This window comes from Pelecanus crispus, chromosome 1, assembly GCF_030463565.1.
Source record: "Pelecanus crispus isolate bPelCri1 chromosome 1, bPelCri1.pri, whole genome shotgun sequence".
Taxonomy (NCBI): Eukaryota; Metazoa; Chordata; class Aves; order Pelecaniformes; family Pelecanidae; genus Pelecanus; species Pelecanus crispus.
In genome coordinates, this window is record NC_134643.1 from 59,983,619 (window position 1) to 60,001,165 (window position 17,547).

General features: G+C 40.7%; 1 protein-coding gene across 1 annotated transcript in view; it reads left to right on the forward strand.

Annotated features, from left to right (window-relative positions):
- Positions 1 to 17,547, forward strand: part of MYH9 (myosin heavy chain 9) — a 73,038-nt gene that overhangs the window by 12,782 nt on the left and 42,709 nt on the right. Inside the window, exons 2-3 of the mRNA XM_075727658.1 lie at positions 3,049 to 3,401; positions 7,829 to 7,985. Coding sequence (XP_075583773.1) covers positions 3,069 to 3,401; positions 7,829 to 7,985 — 490 coding nt within the window. The 5' untranslated portion in view covers positions 3,049 to 3,068. The remainder of the gene's footprint in view (positions 1 to 3,048; positions 3,402 to 7,828; positions 7,986 to 17,547) is intronic.

Consider the following 17,547-nt stretch of genomic DNA (forward strand, 5'->3'; position numbering starts at 1 on the left):
GTAAGGCTGCAAGGGCTTACTGGACTTACTTCCTTGACCACTTAAGGGGCTTTTAGAAATGTCCAGTGAAATGCAGCATAAGTTAGGAAGCTAAGTTTTGGAGCCCATGAGATGGAACTTGCTGAATCTGATTCCTCTGGTACTGTTCTTGTGGAGAAGGCAAATTAACGGTTGGTTTGTGGTATTGCTAGTTTAGAGGCCCTGTGGGTTAGAAGTCAGCCTTGAGAATAGCACTAATACCATGTTATCTTAGTGTGATCCTCCAGTTTTTTAGTCCTGGTACCTGAGGATTCTTCTCTTGTGGAGCACATGAAAACTAGTTTGAGATGGTGAGAATAAAACTGTTTGCTGCTGCCATGCAATAGGGCAATTTTCAAGTCTCTTTGAAGTTGGAGGTACAGACCATCTTTGAATCTCCTCACTATTTAGTAGTACTGGCATAAAAAACTTAGTGTCTAGTGAGATTTTAGAATAGCCATGTTAGGTTCTTTCTCCCTGTGATAGTTGTTGTTTTCAGTCCTGGGAATAAAAAGGGGTAGGTGCTATAGAATGATCCCTTAGTAGCTGAAGAACACAGTCTTGCTGTGTGTGACATAATTCAGGGGTTCTCGTCCCACAGGATGAATAGGGGTTTGATTAACCTCTCTGTAGCTATCTTCTTTCCTTAGTTCTCTTTAGATCTAGAACTGGCTGGGGATATCCCTTGAAAGATTTCTTGTGGTCTTACATATTTCTTATCCAAAAAGAATTAGTCTTTATCTCAGAATAAATCTCCAAGGTGTATTGAATGCATGTACTCAACAGTAAGGAAGTGAGGAATATGTTTCAGTGTAATGTAGGATGCTTCAGATGGCTGGTTACTTAGGATTCCTCAGGAAATGATGAAACTGAATTTAGCTGAAGCATACTGCCTCTGTGTCCTGCCTGATTATAGCCAAAAAAGGCAACTGGTTAGATTCTGGGAGTTGCATGGGCAGGAAACTGTGTAATGGAGGGTAGAGCACAGCTGTTGCCTTGCCAAACCTGATACAACTCTGAACACAATTGAATATTTATTTCATATATCTTTTTCCTTTTCACCTCCTTCCCTCCACTCCCTTTTCTTAACCCTTTGACCACAACCTGCAGATGATACTCTGCAATGTCATGGAGTCTCAATATATTTTGTTGAATTGTTAGTCTTCTCTATTTCCTACATACTCTGTCAGGCTAGCTGTTGTAGTGTGGTCTTGGAGCTCTCTTGACAGCTCAGATTTTTCATGGCAGCCTTCTGATTGCTACATCTTATTTCTGCAACAAATCTCTTCATTGTTTTCCCATTAAAATCTGGATTTTCAATAAAAATATGAAAAGCCAGGGAGAAGGAGTTGCTCTGAGAATCACCATTTTGGTGACTGAGGTGGAAGTGTTCAGTGACTGTGGGGAAGAAAAGATGAGGTAAAGTGTGGGGTAGCTGCTTGGCATATCCTGTAAGGCTTAAGACAAAGATTTTAAACTCAAGCTAAAGGAAACGATTATTTATAGAGTAATTTTCTCTTTGTTTGCTAAAGAATTTTTGACTGTGAATATACGGCTATCCGTACAGTCTCTGGCACAAAGTTGCATACCACCTACAGTGATACATTTGTTGAAAGGAATTTCCCTACACGCTTACAAATGACTGGTGTGGGCATTTGTGCCCATCATTATTATAGCTGATGTTTTTCTGGCTTCATTCGCTGCTTGCTAATGCTGGGACTCAACATCTATTGTTGCTCTCATGCATATTTCGGGAGTTGAGCTGCTTCTGTCCTGCTCTCAATACCGTTTTGTCTGTGGTATCTATAGTCAGACTTCACCTATTTGATTTGCAGGCTGGTTTGTAAGTATGGGTATGTTCCAGAGAAAAGTTATCCCTGACTGCCTTCCATGACATGAATATTGATATTTTCATTTCTTGTTCTTTTGGTGGTAAAGAGCTCTAGCTTCTACCCAAGTTACGAAAAACATGTATTGAGGACACTGGTATCTTTGTGAGGAAGGATCCAAGAAGTAATGTTTATGGGACCTTGTAAAGAGGCTGCTGTTACATGGTTAATGAGCCTTGACGCATGCAGTCCTTTCTTCTGATTGAAAGGCTTTCTGAATGGCACCAATAAAAATGCTGCCTTATAAACTGGAAAATCCCTGGCGGTAGTGTTCTGGTTTTGATGAAACACTAAATCTAGGGTGCCATTTTCCGAGCATGCTGCCTAAATCTCTCTTGTAGGGGTGGTACTCTCTCCTCTACCTGACCACAGCTTCATATGAGGATCTCAGTAGAGGATTTTGGGCTGTAAAATTTCCTGACCACAGGTTTATTCTGTTACTGTCTTGGAGGTATTTCACTACTGAACATTATCTAGAAGAAAGATACAAACTGGTGGGCTGGGTGTTGCTACTAAGCTGGCGATGGAAAGTATCTAATGTCGGTCTAAATGGGTGTCCTCAAATTATCGATGATGTCTTTGAGAAGCAAACTGTCTCTCATGTATTGTCTAGACTGGTATATGGCATTTCTAAGATGTTGTGGTATTTGATTCATAGCTTATCAGAACAAGGAGATAGGAAGTAACTGTTGATTAAACATTTATGATTATATTTCTGAGCTAATGTCTCTACCAAGTAGAGCAATGAAGGGCTAATCTTGACCTGAACGTTACTAACATAGTATCTGATGCTATGAGTATTGGTACATCTTACAAATTGTTTGATGCTTGCCACTTTAATGTGCTTTCTCTTTTCTGCCAAATAATGGCTTCAAAATGCTTAATGGTCAGTGTTTTGTTGTAGGGGTTTTTAACTGCTTGCTAGTTTGGTTTTTTTCATCCTCTTGGCAAGCAAAACCTTGACCTTATTGGAAGTTTGACAACTTACCAGTGCTTACTAACATGAAACTAAAGCGGGGGGAGGCATGCTGTGATGACCGGGGACTCAGAGTACTTAGCATGTGCCTGTCTGCCTCTAGGAATTTGCAAGGCAACTTGAGGCTTTAAAAATACCTTTTTCTTCCCCCCCCTCTTTTTTCAGGTCCCCAATTCTAAAACACAATGTCGCAGAGAGATGCAGATAAGTACCTTTATGTGGACAAAAACATCATTAATAATCCCCTGACTCAGGCTGACTGGGCAGCTAAGAAGCTGGTATGGGTTCCCTCAGAGAAGAATGGGTTTGAGGCGGCTAGCCTGAAGGAAGAAGTGGGAGATGAGGCCATCGTGGAACTGGCAGAGAATGGGAAGAAAGTGAAAGTAAATAAGGATGACATCCAGAAGATGAACCCCCCCAAATTCTCTAAAGTGGAAGATATGGCGGAGCTGACATGCCTGAATGAGGCTTCTGTGCTTCACAACTTGAAGGAGAGATACTACTCGGGACTGATCTATGTAAGTAATCTTGTCTTTTGGGGTAAGAGTTCTTGATTACAAAGTAATCAACAACAAAGTACGTTAACCTTTCATTGCCCCTATATGCAACTCTCATGTGATTTAGCTTCTTCCCTCTACTTAAAATTTTTTCACTAAACTATGCCAATCCCCATCTAGTTAATGTTGAAGCTTTCAAGGAATGTTGTGGTAAATCTGTCTTTAACATTTTAATGTCTTTGTTTGCAGGATGTTTTGAATGCCATTTAACTTCCTTGTAGCAAGAAGTGAGAGGAGTTGGAAAGTGGTAAACAGGGCATCTGATCTGAACTGAACCAAATAATAAAAACACAGTCCTAATATACCTAACATCTGAATTGCTTTTTCCCCACGTCTGGAGCTTCAGTGGGAAAGAATGCTAATGCCAAGATTTTTGTGTTGCAAAAATTCTGGATCTCTGTGTGTCTTAGTAGAGACAGCACATATGTGCCTGCATGAGTTTACAGATGGGAAATACTTCTTTTTCTTTCCACACCAAAATGGACAAAGGCAGAGATTCCTGCTTCTTATTGCTGTGGAAATGACAAAGATACCATTTATGGCACCAACACTGATACCCAATGAAGCATGCAGCAACTGCTTCACTGAATACCAAAAGCAATAAATAGGGAAAGGTGGGGAAGGAGAACTTGGAACCTTGACCTGGTTTTTCAGTTCCCTTCTGATCTTCCTCTTCATGTGGCCTCTGTTTAGCCACCAGATGTTGGTCATGATAGCCTCTACTTTATTAATACTCTGCAGGCATAGAATGAATGATTAAACTCAGCTGATATATCAACTGATATAAAATTATACTAAATTATAAATTTAGTCTGACTCCCACCTTCTGATGCCAAAATTTTGAGACCTAATGTGCTTGGAGGTTGCTGTTAATTACTCTGTGTAGTCAATAACTCCTTTGACTGTTGGTCAGAATCTGTTCTCAGAGGGAAGAATCTTTGTATTGAGGTGAAATAGGATGTGCAAGATCATGTGTAACATTTTTAGAACAGGAAACATTGCTAGGTTATGTAATAAGTTGTTGAAAATAATTCAACAGCATCTAAAAGTCTGTTGCACACTATGCAATGGGCTGTTTCATATATCTTGCAAGATATCCTCTGAAATTTCAGACATAGTCTGTCACTGTAATAAATTGAGTTCTTCTAATTGGATTGGAAGAAGTATAAAAAAAAAATCCCCACACCCTTCACCCAAGTAAACCTAGCATAGTAATGCTCTATTAAAGAATCTTAGTCTTGCCAAAACAGTGTTTCTGTGCACTTGTGAAATGGACTGATCTCACCTGTCAGCAGTTCTCAGCAAGTCAGGAGATTAATGTGAAAGCTTAAAATACTTTCATTAGAGTGGCTGTTAGTTGATCATTAATCCTCCTGAAGAAAGAGAATACACGCAATGTATCTCTAGCATAAATGTCTCTGGAAGGATCATAAGCATAATTTAGTTCTGCTCTTGTCCTTTCTTTCTCTCTTCTTTGCCAGCAGGACTGTGTGTTTTTGTGGCTTTTTTTTTTTTTAAACTTTATTTTTCTGTCTACCCATCCTGTAAAAGGAAGGGGGAAATCTTATGGCTGGTGTGGACAAATTTTGAGTAGGGAGTGTCAAACATTTCAAGAACTAAGAGCTTGAGTCTGACACCAATTTGCTGTTTCCATGTGCTGATTGGTTCTGCACTGAAGTGACTTGCTAACAGACTGACTGTCATATTAACTCTTTCTATTTGGAATGCTTTATTAGAAGATCATTTGTAACTTCTGTGTTGCTTACCTGAACTGCCTTGTTTGTATTCAGTGTGAAACTTAAAACTCACCCTTACATGTTCCAGTTATTTCATTGAAGTTAACAGTTGCTGGAAAAGAAACTTTCTGATGCTGTAAGCTTTGTGCCATGCTGCAGACAGTCCTTTCAGCTCTTCAGAGCTAGTTTAGCAGTTAGAAAAATAAAACTAATTTCAGTTTGGCCCATGTGTCGCTTGAAATAGTTAGCGAAAGGTAATGCTAGAATTCTGTTTTGAGATAGTAATGTCTGAAACAAAGTACAGATTTCCAAGGCAGCTATGCTTATAATAGATTAGCCTTTCAATTGGAGCCTTAGGTTCAATTCAGGGTTTTATGCCTATAAGTCTTTACTTGTACTTTAATAAGATGAAGATGACTCTTGTCTTCTCTGTGGCAGGGCTGGCAGCTTCTGCTCAGTGTCATTCAACTTGCTTCCTACATAAAACTCTCAGTGTGCTTGACCAGCAACAGGGATTATATAGGGCATCTTCTTTTGATTTCTACATGCATGTTGCTGCTGCCATGGGATTTGTAAGGTGGTTCCTAATGCAGACAGCTGGAACTGGCCGCCTAGATGGTTTTTGTTTACTTGTTTTCCAGAACTCTGATAAAACTACAGCTTTTCTGCTAGCAGTTCAGTTGACTCCAATGTCAATTATTTCCATGCCAGTGTAAGGAAAAGGTATATTGCATGTACTGTGAACATGCTACCCTTGAGTCTACTCCTTTCTACCTCTGTCTTCCACTAGTGTAGTCAAAGGTCAGGAAAGCATGACCCAGTCTTTCAGCTGCTATTCTGTGCTGTACAAGTACTGTCTGATGTGATGGAGAACTAAGGCTGAGCCAAAAGGAGCTAGCATTGCCAAGGTGGTTTCTGCAAACTCCTTAATCTGTTCCTTTCAAGCACTACCTTAAACCTAACCTGACTAGAATGTCTTGCTGAAGCTTAGCTTCCTGGACTTTAGAAGTCATACACTAAAAGGTTTTTAGCCAACTTTCATAGTTTCCCACTTTGGAAAGAGATTTAGTATTTTCTGTAAGCTATTCAAATATTCCTCAAGTATTTAAAAAAAAAAAAAAAAAAAAAAAAAGTAGGTCTGGAAACATATCCTGATAGCTTATACTGGGGTATGGAAAAGGAACCTTAAATACCTACAAAACTTTTGCTTTCTGGGGGACATAGGGTGAAAGCTGCATCTGGATCTGCTGCATATAAAAGTGGGTAATTACTTAATGTTAAGCCAGCATGTAGAGAATTTGAATGTAAGACCGTAGACTGGGTAGTAGATGCTTTCTTCACCCTTCTGATCACTGTAGTCTAATCCTTACCTTTATCTAGCTAAAGAGGCTAAATCTGATTAAGGACTCTGCACTCGTTGTGGAGAACTCTTTACTACTCTGAAGCACTCTTCATTTGAGCAAACAGTAGAAGAGATGGTAGCAATACAAATAAAAAGTGCCAAATGTGCTGTCTTCTGGTAGCACTGCAAGTTGCTGTAGAAAGCTGCTCCTATCCAGATGTTTCAAAGAAGCTGCCTCTAAAATTGACAGGGAACTAGGGTAGCTCTAAACCCCAGCATCAAGTCTTGGAATGCTATTCTTAGAAAATCTAGGAAATATCTAAGGACCCTCTGCTCCTCCTATTCCCTTTGCAAGTAAAATGTTTTTTAGGGGTTTTTTTTTAGGTATTCAGATCTCAAAGATTTTATCTTTCCATTTAAGAAGCTTAATAGTTCCACTAGAAGTATTTTGACAGTTGTCTTCTGTTGGTACTGTAGCATTTAAGCCAGTGGAAACCAATTGAGAAATCGAGGTTTGCTGTCACATAGCAATGAATTAACCGTTTGAGATGAATTAGAAGTAAACTTTGGCAAATGTTGCTGACTCTCTGAGCATGGAATACTTCAGAATTGTTTTCTGACTAGTTCAGAACTGTACTGCATTAATGACCTTACAGTTTTGAATCTAGTTCTAGTTTTACTCGTTACATTTTAAGTCATGAAAGTGTTCAGGCTGGAAAGGTCTTTAGGAGGCCATCTAATCCAACTTCCTGTTCAGAGCAGGGTCAACATTGAGTTCAGCCTAGTCCAGTGGTCTTGAAAACCTCCAAGGAGTACACTGGTCTTATTTTTCTTTTAGTAACTATTTTGGCTTGAAGGTTTATTACATTGTAGTTGATCAATTACTGGATAAATCCATAGCAAACATGAGGCAGAACATAATAAAATGCATGTTTCTAGGAGCTGAGCACCTACCTTATATAATGAAATGGACACTTGACTTGAATATAGGAACTTTGAAAGGAAGAAAAGCCAGTCCTAGTGGACTGTTAATTAGCCAGGGAGCAGGCCAGTTTGATATCAGTGTGACTAATGTGTCAGTTGATGCTCTGTGCGTACTTGGAAAAGTTGAGTACTAGTCAAATTGATACGATTTTAGCTGTTGCTCAGATTCTAATATTGTTTAGTGGGAGGCATCTCACATGCTATCACTGGAAGAACCACTTAAACGGACTGGTTCGTTGGTTTGTTTTTCCAAGTAATATACTGTTAAAATGTGCAAGTATACAACATTAATTCCTGTCTTTATTTGCTGGGGCATTTCTTTCCAGACCTACTCAGGCCTGTTCTGCGTGGTAATCAATCCTTACAAGAACCTGCCCATATACTCAGAAGAAATAGTGGAGATGTACAAAGGCAAAAAGAGACACGAGATGCCCCCTCATATCTATGCCATCACAGACACAGCCTACAGGAGTATGATGCAAGGTGAGTGCTGACTGAGATAGTGACTCTTTTTGAAATCACAAATCAAGGTTGCAGTCAAAACACTGTAGGAGAACAATTCACTGCTCTCAAAAGGCACTGTTGCCCCCTCTGTCCTTGCTTCAGACACCTGACACCTACTTGGTACCAGCTTTTGTGTTCAGGTGAATAGCTTTCTCCTGCTCTAGTGGATTGAAGAAACTTAAGAGTCTGGCAGGAGCTAAATTTGACATAAGAACAGACTGGTGTGAATGAACGAGGTTGAGAAGCAGGCAAGGAGAACTGAGGTAGTGAACTTTCCCTTTCAGTGATGAGCCTATGGAACGATTGCTGTATGTGGGCAAAGTATGTGTATTGGTTGATGGAGGCTTTTAACAAAAGTGTTTAAAATCCAACAGTCATACAGTCTGGTTGGGTGAAACAAGCTTAGTATAACCTGCATTTTTGAAGTGTGATGGTCAGTGGTAGTTTTACTGATCAGGAGTTATTTGGTTACAGTCTTACTCTGTTAAAAATAAAACTTATTATTAGCCAATATTAAATACATCTGTTAGCTTTTCATAGAATAAAAGAAAGCAAGCACTGACCTGTTTCCCCCCCCCCCCCCCCGTGTATACAAATGAGAAGTAAAGAACCATATGTATTATCTGCTGCTTGTTTGTCACTTGAGGGCTTTTAAAAATGCAGCTCTGAATGTCCTGCGCATATCTCCCCTTCTGAGAGGAGGTCTTTCACAGAGTCAGTGCTTGTGTTTGGGATACTTGGAGAGTGTTCAGGTATGGAGTTATTTTGTGCTTTTCTTCCTGTTTGTAGCTGGGTTATATGAGGATGCATGCTTTGTAAGGCTTAAAGGATATAATGGACAGTTTGATTTGCCATGGCTTGTATGAATTTGATTACTCCTTTATTTTCTGATGACTAGCAATGATTAAGGTGTTTGTCTCTCCTAGGTCTTGTCATTAGCCTCACTTTGTTGAACAAAGGCTAGATATAATAAAATCATGCTTTAAAATTCTAGTTAGACTTGGTTTTAAAGAGTTCTGCTTTTCCCCTGCCCTCACTACCACTTGCACCTCCAAGCATAGGACTATAACAATATGGTTGCCCAGAGTGGAAAGGGAGAAAGAAAAAGTCCTTCCACTTACCCGCGTTAGTGGCTTTAAACAAATTTTACGTGTGGAGAATGCTGAGGAGTGTTGCTGAAGTGTGGTGCCATGCAGAGCACATAGCAGAGCTAAGATGATGGATCGATTAAGCTGTATTTGTAAAAGCCTTGGGTCGGGAGGGGTGAACCATACCGACATGCTGCAGTGGACTGGTGGCAGGGTACTGATGGCGATTTGTTGAAGATGTGGCACCTCTTAAGAAATACAGCTATACTACTGATGTGTTACTCTGAAAGGAATGCTGTATCCAGAGGAAAAAACTATGAACCCGGACCTGTATAGGACCTCACTTCCCTCAGACAAAGACTGGATCTACTCTGAAGAACAAGGACAGATACAACGCATATGCTATACGTGGCAGCATGGTTGTCCTTAAACCTCTTAACACTGTTTTGCTTTCTTCATTACTTCTTTCTCTCCCTTGCCTGCTCCTTGTCAGCTCAAGTACCAACACATATTTTCCTTGAACAAGCTATTGACTTAACCGTACCAGAGTTACTGTTCCCTAAAAAGAAATCTTTTCTACGTAGAATCAGAAACAGTTTTTTTGGCATTGTTGTAAGGAGACTGAAGTCCTTTTCCCTCTATAGACAACAGTTAAACCATTTGGAACTGCATGTGCATGCATCTCGTCTTTCATCCCTGCCATATATATGAGTATGTGGCAGCGGATATCCAGACAGCTGCAATTCTGCAACAAGGGACAGGTGACCTTCCCTGGTCTGATGGTGGTTCAGAGCTAGTGATTAATCTACATGGATATTTTCTTTCCTTTTGAAAAAAGAAGGTGTCTCCGTCAGACCACTGCTTGAGCAACACCTAAAACTCGGAAATCTGACTTCAATTGCTTTGGTGTACAAAGCTGAAGAATGGCAGCCCTGCCTCTGTTTTCCTAGCTCAGGAAAGCTGCTATGAGCTCTGCTGGAGTGTTTACCTTTCCCAGAACAATTCTAGCTCTGCAATATTCTCAGCAGTATTGACAGTCTAGATGTTTACTCCAGCTCTTCTTTGCCTGGTTTGAGGTACCTTGTTGCTGACTTTCTGGAATGCTTGTTGGGTGTGAATATCATTCCCAGTTAGCTTTTGAACTAGCCTGCTTTGGCCTGTTTAGCTAGGTTTGGAAAGATTTTTGCATGTGTCTTGCTTCACACACATGTATGTGTGCTGGCAAGAACCTAGAGATGGTTTTAGGGTTGTTTGCCGCCTTATTTCCTTATTGCAAATGGTAACAGTAGCATTCTGATGTCTGCTACTGGGAGTGAAGGTGAGTAGGTTGTTGCTGTGTCTCTGGTCCTGGCTAGCCTCTAGAGCAATGGAAAGCAACATTCCTATTCCACTTGCTCACTTTTGCTTAGTGGTGGGGGAGGCTTGGTGCAACAGCCAGTGGTATGGCAGGAATCTGTACAGAGAATAGAAGATGAACGGGTCTGGTGCTCCACATGAGCCGGAGGCATTTAGGATTAGGCTGCCTTCCCTAGGTTATTTTCAGAGCCCTGAAGACCGTGAATCCTTCATGGTCTGGAGAAGGATAGCAAGCTGTTGACTCTGACTTCTGTCAACATGGGGTATAGTTATCTCTTAAGCTGACAGAGCGGAAAAGCCTTGCATGTTAATTGGTTTGGACTCTGAACTTTTTTTGGTTTTCCGTCAATTTATGGTATTCTAATAAGCAGGCCATTCAAAGGGACATTTGTCAGGAAAGGAATTGGGAAGGAAGAGGACGATGAGAGCTTTATTCCAACCTCTCCTAATCCAGGAACTATTTAACCCTTTTCAGGCATCTATGCTGATGCACTATGGGTGAGCTTGGTCCTCTTTTTGTGTCTACTCTGGTTACTCCATTCACAAAAGTGTCATGTGGCATTTATATATTCCAAGAGGTTAATTTGCTTTTTGTTAAATTTCACCTGAAGTAGCTCCATGAAGCAATTATATGATGGAGAAGGTGTTCAAAGTAATTTCTTTTTTTTCTTTTTTCTGCCTTTCTCCAACCCAAGAGACTTTTGAGAAACCATTAAGACTCAGAAACGAAATAAAAACATTATTTTGCTGCACGGTACTTAGAGAGATTTCCTGTGTTTCAAGAGCAGAACTCTGAAAAAAAAAGTGGAGCATTTTTGGTTTTGGAGAAAACAACCATTTATCTTAATGTTTCTGTTCCCTGGGTAACCTGGATGCCAGAAGCCTCAGGTCTGACTGTTTTCAGAAGAATTACTCTTCTGGTGCTGATGATTGAAGCACAGTGCCTGCAAGTGGAGTGGTGTCTTGAGCAAACAAATCATTATTCTAATGCAGCAGATGTACACTGAAGGGGTAAATTCTTTACCTCAATTCATAGTCTCCAGGGGATCTATTTAGAAAAACATACTTTAAAGCTGTTAAACAGCACCTGTTTGTCTATTTGGAACACATATAGGGAATTTTCTATGTCAAATACTGATAGAAACTAGAAATTACATTGGTGTTTGGAGCATGATGGCTGTTCTAATGTCTGAAACTTTTGTAATAGCTTAGATCAGTATAGTTATTCTGGTCTCCAAAGCTCAACCTGCTCAACTAAGAGAGAGGTAGGAGGGAATAGACAGCACATTGCTAACGAATGTACTCTGTCTCCTTTCTCATCCAGTTTCTCTACATATTAATGTAGGGCTCCTGATGGTTCACTAAACAAAACTCTTAAAATCATTGTGATGTGATTAAACCCTCCTTGACCATGATGGATTAGTCTGCAAAGGAGCCTGTGCAGCCAGCACCTTGCTGGTATTCACTTGGGAGTTAGGCAGTGTCTGGGTTTGGTATTTAAAAGAAAAAAATTTTGATGCATAGTAACTTCATTATTTTTATTGGCCTTGTTACTTTAAGGGAGGAAACAGTGTTAGCTATTGTAAGACAAATCACTTACTGTTGTAGATCTTCACATGGACCTCAGGCCCAGTTGTCATTTTCACAAGAAACGGTCCTCTAGGTCTGCTTCTATAGAACATGACCTTGAAGTATTTTATTCGTAATTTTCAGATGTTTACATATTTCTTAAGTTTCCGAGCTAGTAGAACACTTCTGTTTTAACTTCCTTGGTCTCAGGTCTTCTTTCTCAGGTTGCTTCTTAGCATTGGTCTGCTATGCTGCACTGTATATTGCACTGTCCCAAAATGCATCTTTATTTTCGATACAGTATTCTGGGTGTGCTTACCAATTCAGGGATACCTGATTGACAGAGCTGCTCAGATTATGTGGAGGCACAGATGTCTCTTTCAAGTTGCATGTAAAGGTCAAGTTCCGTTTCCACTAAAACCAAAGGAATATAGCCTGTAGTTTCACCAGTTTGTTTCCAAGATTTGTCCAAATTTCTGATGCAAAGGGCAATGTTAACTTTGGATACTGATTATGGAGGATGTTCTTTTTGATGATGTCTATACAAATGGCAAGAAAAGATGTACATAGTTTCTGATTTTAAGAAATGTGTTACATGCTTTGAATTACTTGAGATGTCTAAATGCAGCTCTAAGAATCTGTGTCTTGAAATGTGGTTTTCAATAGAACAAGGAGCTAAAAAAAGAGTTCTTTGCCCACTTGTTTTTTTGTAGTTACCACACCCTTTTTGCTTCATTCCTGTAAACCAGAGCAGAAGCTCTGTGGCACTTATGTAATGGCTCAGCCCTTGCTGTCAGTCTCCCTGCAGTTCGCTGTTTTAGTACCATGAGCTGCCTGAGCTTTTGCAGGCTGTATACCAGCTTTTCTTTCCTGTCAGAACTTCATAAACATTTGCGTAACCTAAAATTACAGCCTAACTTCTTTTCCTGTTTTGCTATCTCCAGATTCAGTTAAGGAATGCTAGAGAAAGGGGTATGGGCTCTAGTCCAAAAATGGCTTGGGGAAATAAATATTTGCATTTGACCCAGTAGGATATATTTCATTTTTTTAAAATGAAACTTAACTTTTCTCCTTGTTACTGTCCTCAAACTTGAGATAATGCAAAGCTGAATCTTGGCGCTGCAGTGTTCCTGCCAACTCAAGTGATTTTCTCCTTTTCCACATCTTGAAGCTCTATTGTTGAGAGCTGTCTTGAATATGCTATGTTTGTCCTTCATTTGATTTTTTTTGTTTTTTTAACTTGATGATAGGTTATTAGCATTGTGAACCTTCTGTCTAATGCATTCCTTAAATGATAATGCAAAAGCAGGCTCTCAGACTCTGTTCTGGTGTTCCCCTGGAGTGTGTTTGATCCTATTCAAACCAGCATGTAGGTTAAAGCACCACAGTGAACGTATCTGATTAGATTTTATGCCAGTGGGGTGTTCTGAGCAGCAGAGTGTGTCCAGTGCCTGGGGCTCCTCCTGTTTTAGAGTCCTGAGGGAAGGACATTGATTGTAAGATTATGTTGAGGTCAGAAGAGAAGTTTGAGGAGGGACTAAGGAACCAAAACTACTACATGGTTGAAGCACTTACATGCATTTAAGACTAATTCTTGCTTTAGGTCAACTCTCTTACTTGGTCAGCCAGCCAGTTGCCCAAGCTGGGCTACAGGCATTCACTGTGATGCTAGGGGAGCAGTATAGTAACGGAAACCTAGAGGGCCAGGCTGCTCGGTTCTGCCAGACGCTCGGTGGTTAGGAGGTGGGTGGTACCATCTAGCTATGGTTAAGCTTTTAGCCTTAATGAGTCAGCTATAGGCAGGGAACTGCAAGCCAAGCCTTTGCCTTTCAGCTACACTTCCTCTTAGCTGGAGAGATGATGTCACCATTGTGTGAATGCTATATTACTTCTCCTTTTATGGAGATGAACAGGCTTGAAACTGGAGTCACTCATGCAGAGGAAGTGGGTGATAAAGGCCTGCTAGGATGTTCTGTAACTGAGATGTGGAACTTAAATTGCACATTCTCTTCTAGCCTCCCAACCTTTTTCTTCTCCCATCCCAAAACATCTAACAACAAAATGCAAGAGTTTGGGGCTCTATTAATTTATCAGTTATGCCAATATATTTGACCACAAGCGGTTCAGCATTCATTCAGATTTGTTGTTTTGCAGTAGAATATTTGGCTGAGGACTTTTTATGTACAAGATGTTTCTCCTGTGAAAATAAAATTTGGTTTAATTAAATTTTTAATGTATGCTGAAGGTCCTAGAAGCAGTCTAAAATGAGGTCTTTTATTTTTGGACTGAAGGAAGTCAAGAATGAGTTAGATATTAGTTTTTTTTTTTTTAATACAGTAAAATTAATCTACTGATCTTATTATACCATACTGCTCTGTAGCTTAAATTTGAAGGATGTTTTACTTCCTGAATTTGTGGATGCTTGAGGCTGCTGCTTCTTATGATCACTTGAATACTACGGTGATGAGAGCTAAAGAAGAGCCTAGATAAAAAGCTTTCCTTGCCAGCTGGTCTGAAATACAGAACTGTTGCTATAATTAACTAATGAGTTGTTATTCTGGATGGTTTTTAATAACTGACTCTGTTTAGGATTGAAAAGCAGATGCAGATTTCTTTTAATCAAGCATTTCTTGATTGTGTTATTATAAGCAACTGAGTTTATGGTACCCAGCACATTCTCTTTTGCTGAGTAGGTTGCTTGCACAACTGACAATGGAGCAAAGGCAAGTGCTGACTGATTGAAGTTGTACAGTACGCCCATGTTGAATGATCCTTTTTTTAAAAAAAAAAAAAGGGGTGGAGGTAGCCTTTTTGTCTGGGCAACTGAATTCTGATTCGTGATGGCACAAGTCAGTATTGTATGGCGAATGAATATTGGCATTTAAAGCAGTTCTTAATTGGAAGTGTGTCTGAAAGTTATGCTTTGTATGTGTTAGCTCTTTGGCCCTTTGGTCGGCTCCAGTTTCCTGTTGCTCAACACATTATTCGAGTTGTCTGTCTGTACACAATTAAAAGAATTCCAGCTATCCCAATGACTGCTGCTTTGCAGTCCTGGGAAAGAATTTCCCCCGATTGCAAACAGGAATGTTGCCTTTTATGGCAGTGTCTGCACGCTGCCGGTGACTTGCCTGCACTCGCAGGTACGTTCCTGCTGGCTTAAAGCAGAGGTGACTAATGCAGCTGCAGCAGGCCACGGGGAAAGTACGTTGGGGGAGGAAAATGTAGTGCCGAGAGGATTTTGAAACTGTCTGTGACTTTTCCTGCCTGAGTGCCTTTCAGCACCTTACTCTGTGTTAAGGCATGGAAAAATCCTGTGCTTGCCCCTTTGGGACTTCCTTGGGTCACTCCGGGGTGCTTGTTGCTACCTTGCCTCATTGGAATGAGGCTCGAAAAGAGCTATTCAACTAAGTGCAACAGAACTTGTCACAATCAAAAATTGTTTGGTGCCAAAGAGCTTCTGAGTCTTAGCTGATGTTGGTCATCTTTTTCTGTTGGGCAGTTGGTTTATCTGTCTGCTTGCCAATAGTGGTGTAGGGTTTTGTTTGTTTTTTTTTTTTTTTTCCTGGAATAAGGGTCCTCTCCTGGAGGAGAGGGAAGGGGAAGGCATGCACTTTTCAAGTGCTTAGGGCTCCATTGTCTGTATGAGGAGCCCCGGCTCATAATTCCAACACTAGAGTGGACTACTGGGAGTAAGGAGCACCTTCCTTAGGGTTATCTTTATTTTATTTTTTCTTGGTTTCCCCCCCTCATCCCCCCTTCTCAAATTGGCTTCTTAGAAGAGCCTCTGTAGTACCTGAATGCCAGTATAACCTTTTCTTGGACAAGTGGGCTGCTTGTTTATAGTCAAGCTTTTGACAGTCAGGTGTTATTCAGAGGCACAATCTTTTCCTTTCACATAGCTGCTTTGTGATAGAGAATTGCACCCAGGTGTCGCACTACTGAAGAATACGTTTCCTTAGGCAATCCATAAATGAGTCACTAGTTATTCCCCTGATCCACCCTCAAAGTGCCCAGTCACGCAGAGGGCTGGTGTGTGCCTGCTGAGCCCTTGACCCACTGGGAACCTTGAATAGGTGGGGCTTTCGGAGCTGGCTAACATCTGCTCTTTGCCTGTCCCTCAGCAAAAGGGGTGCATATCTCAAAGGCAAAGAATAAACCTCAGCACTTGAAAGAAATGAATGTGCAATGCTAGTAAAGCTGCAGTATCTAGTTTTGAATGCTTAAGAGTTTGCTGGGCCAAAAGTATTTGAGTGATGATTTCCTTCTGCTTGCTTTCTTCCAGTCGTAGGGCTGATCAGCTCTCTCTGAGAACAGTATTAACAGGGATAAAGCAGATTATTTTCCTCTAAATTTTTGTGCTCATCTGCATACAGTCAGTTTCCAGTAAAGAAGCTTAAGAGCAGGAGTTGCCTATCTATAGCGTGTGAACCTAATGTTTCCATTATTAGTTTCAGAATAATTTAAGACAAGATAGAATCTCAAATTTGACAGGTTTACCTGCTTTCCTTATTCCATGAAAATGTGTCCAAAGGCTAGATACACTTCTCTCTTTATAATACTGAGTTTATAGGAGCTTTTTCTTGATGAGTATGGCATTCATGATGCTAGGATGGAAATGCCAAATTCACTTGCAGTAGCGGTGTTTAAGGGTATGGAAAGTAGTGTCAGGTACTTGAACGCTATCTGACTATAAAGGCTTCCCTAATTAGAGCTCAGTCTCTTAATCTTGCACAAAACAACTTGAATGGTGACTTAGTTACATCGTCTAAATACTCTCTGGTGGGGAGAATACTGAGTGCACTTGGGTTCTCTAGGCTACTGGAGAAAGGAACAGAAAGAACCAGTAGCTAAAATATGGAGACAGTCACATCCATAAATGTAGTGATGAAGGTTACCAATTGCTGAAATAATTTGAGAGCAATCCAGTGAATTTTCTACTGTCATGGATGTTTGAGGCTTGCTTGCTCTCTTTTTAGAGATTAGACTTCAGGCCAACACAAAATTGCAGCTCAGTGTGGAGAAAGGAAAGAATGACAAAAACTGTATGAAATCTAACTGTTGCATTACTCAGGTTCTCAGACTAGATGATCTGATAGTCCTCTGGTCTTGATCTTGAGCTGGGGGGGAAAAAAAAGAATCAAACCAAAAAACCTCACAGCCAAATGGATAACTTACAAACTAATGGAGATTTTGAGTTTGGTGGCACAGTCGGTTCTGTGAGTGGACTTGCTTGCTCTTGTGGACTCTCTGTGAATGACTTCCATGTCTGAACAGGTCTTGCTGCCCCTGTGATGACTACAAGCTACTAAGGCTGTTGTGTAGGCACAGGCACTCTCCAGTCTGCCCAGTGCTCCCAGCTGGTTCCTGGTGGCATGGGGGAGGGAATGGGCTGCAGACTGGAGGTGGGGGGGCACAGGGTGGAGGCATGGATGAAAGGTGAAACCAAGGCAGGAGCAGGGGAGTGTGTTCACACAGAAGTGGTGGGGGAGCAGTGGGATGAAGGCATGGCGGAAGGAGTAGTCAGGACT